Raw genomic sequence first — 2141 nt, 5'->3', positions numbered from 1 at the left:
GCCCTTCTCCAGTATGGCAGGATAAATGGGATATGATCAATAAATAGTCTAAGCTGCCATGTCTGACTTGAGCCACCAGATAAATGGACTGCTGTTACATTGATTCATGATCTGATAAGATAGGGGTGGTAATAAAGGTCTGGTTTCTACCCATGAGATAGCCAGCATTTGACTCTGTGATTTGGATTCAAAAGATGGACTGGTAACAATGAGTGGTAGATGATTTAGTTGGGGATTGGTCCTGCTTTGAGCAGGGCGTTGGACTAGATGACCTCCTGAGGCCTTTCCAACCCTGATATTCTATGATTCTATGAGTTTTTGAACATTTATAGGATTAATTGCCAACACTTGAGTCCTGTTTTAACTTTGTTCTTGTGATTATACTACAGGGTTTTTTTAATTGTCTCTACGTTCACCCCATGGCAGACACAGGCTGGAGAAATAAAACGTCCATCACGGAATTTGTCCTCCTGGGATTTGGGAAGGTCCCTGAACTACAGATCCTTCTCTTCCCTTTGTTCCTAGTGATCTATGTTGTGACCATGGCTGGGAACATCCTCATTGTTGTGCTAGTTGTGGCTGATCAGCACCTTCACACCCCCATGTACTTCTTCCTGGGGAACTTGTCCTGCTTGGAGACCTGCTACAGCTCAGCCATCCTGCCCAGGATGCTGGCCAGTCTCTTGACGAGGGACAGGACCATTTCTGTCCCTAGGTGTATTGCACAATTTTATTTTTTTGCTTCACTGGCAGCTACAGAATGTTGTCTCTTGTCCGCGATGTCTTATGACCGGTATTTAGCAATATGCAAACCCCTGCACTACGCAGCCCTTATGAACGGTCGGCTCTGCCTCCAGCTAGCAGCCGGATCTTGGCTAAGCGGCTGTCTGGCCACTCTCATCATATCATGCTTGATGTCACAGCTAACCTTCTGCAGCCCCAATGAAATTGACCATTTCTTCTGTGACTTCACCCCAGTAATAAAACTGGCCTGCAGTGACACCAACCTGATCTTGGTGTTGGATTTGCTCCTGGCATCTCTTTGCACGCTCTTCCCGTTTCTGTTAACTCTGTTGTCTTATGTTTATATCATCATCACCATCCTGAGAATCCCTTCCACCGGCGGCAGACAAAAGGCCTTTTCCACCTGCTCCTCGCACCTCATTGTGGTGACGACGTTCTATGGGACTATCATTATTGTCTACATGCTACCGAAATCTGACACGTTGAGAGACCTGAACAAAGTGTTCTCTGTGTTCTATTCTGTCCTGACCCCGCTGATCAACCCCCTCATTTACAGCCTGAGAAACAAGGAGGTCAAGGAGGCCCTGAGCAGAATGATCCATAAATGTGTGGCTTTCTCAAGAACTCAGACATCCCTAGCCAGTTCTTTTAGGTTGAAAACAAACCGAGATGACCTGAGTTGATTTACTGAGTTATAGGCACAAAGTCCATGAAATGAAATCTTAGCCTTATTGATGTCAATGATAAATACCCTTCTTGGCTTCAGTGGGGCTGGATTTCACATTATTTCATCTCTATCTTAGGCCAAATGAAAGAGGAGTTACTAAAGTGATGACACACTGAGAATTTCTGACATGCATTCTCTTTTTGGCAGAGCAGGTATTGAATGCCTACCCCCACATCCCATGGAAAATTTTCTTTTTGAAACAGAAATTTTATAATTTATTATTTTTCCAATATGTTCATGACACCCCAAAATTAAAGTGTGTATGTTTTCAAGTTTGGGCTTTTTTTATATCAGTGTTTGCTTTTTCTTTGCCTTCCACTCCCCCATTTTTCACCTCTTTTCCCCTAATTTCCAGTGGTAACATGAAAAAAAAAAGAATTAAGGGATGAGGAAGCAGGGAGAATAAGAGGAGAACAAGGCAGAGAAACAAACAAAAAACAGTGACAAAACACCAAATGTTAAAAAAAAAGTCCAAAATGTTTCAAATACATGAAAAATCCCTTCTTTCTGAAAGCTGCAAAATGAAACTTATTCCAAAACTTTCACCAGACACTTTACTATTTTTCAACCTGTTTATGTTTTGAGCCTTATATTTACAGTCTAATTTTTTTTTCTTGGTAGTGGTAGTAAATTCAGATAGTGGTAGAGATAGTTGTTAAATTCTGAGAAC

The 2141-nt window shown here is 42.0% G+C and overlaps 1 protein-coding gene across 1 annotated transcript; it reads left to right on the top strand.

The window, feature by feature from the left end:
- Positions 1–419: 419 nt before the first annotated feature.
- LOC117885553 (olfactory receptor 6N1-like) lies at positions 420–1427 on the top strand. The gene has a single exon (XM_034786820.1). It carries the CDS (start codon positions 420–422, stop codon positions 1425–1427), a length of 1008 nt encoding a protein of 335 aa, XP_034642711.1.
- Positions 1428–2141: the final 714 nt, after the last annotated feature.

This window comes from Trachemys scripta, chromosome 12, assembly GCF_013100865.1.
Source record: "Trachemys scripta elegans isolate TJP31775 chromosome 12, CAS_Tse_1.0, whole genome shotgun sequence".
Taxonomy (NCBI): domain Eukaryota; kingdom Metazoa; phylum Chordata; order Testudines; family Emydidae; genus Trachemys; species Trachemys scripta.
Note: the sequence above shows the minus strand (reverse complement) of the source record. Positions and strands in the feature narration are given on the sequence as shown.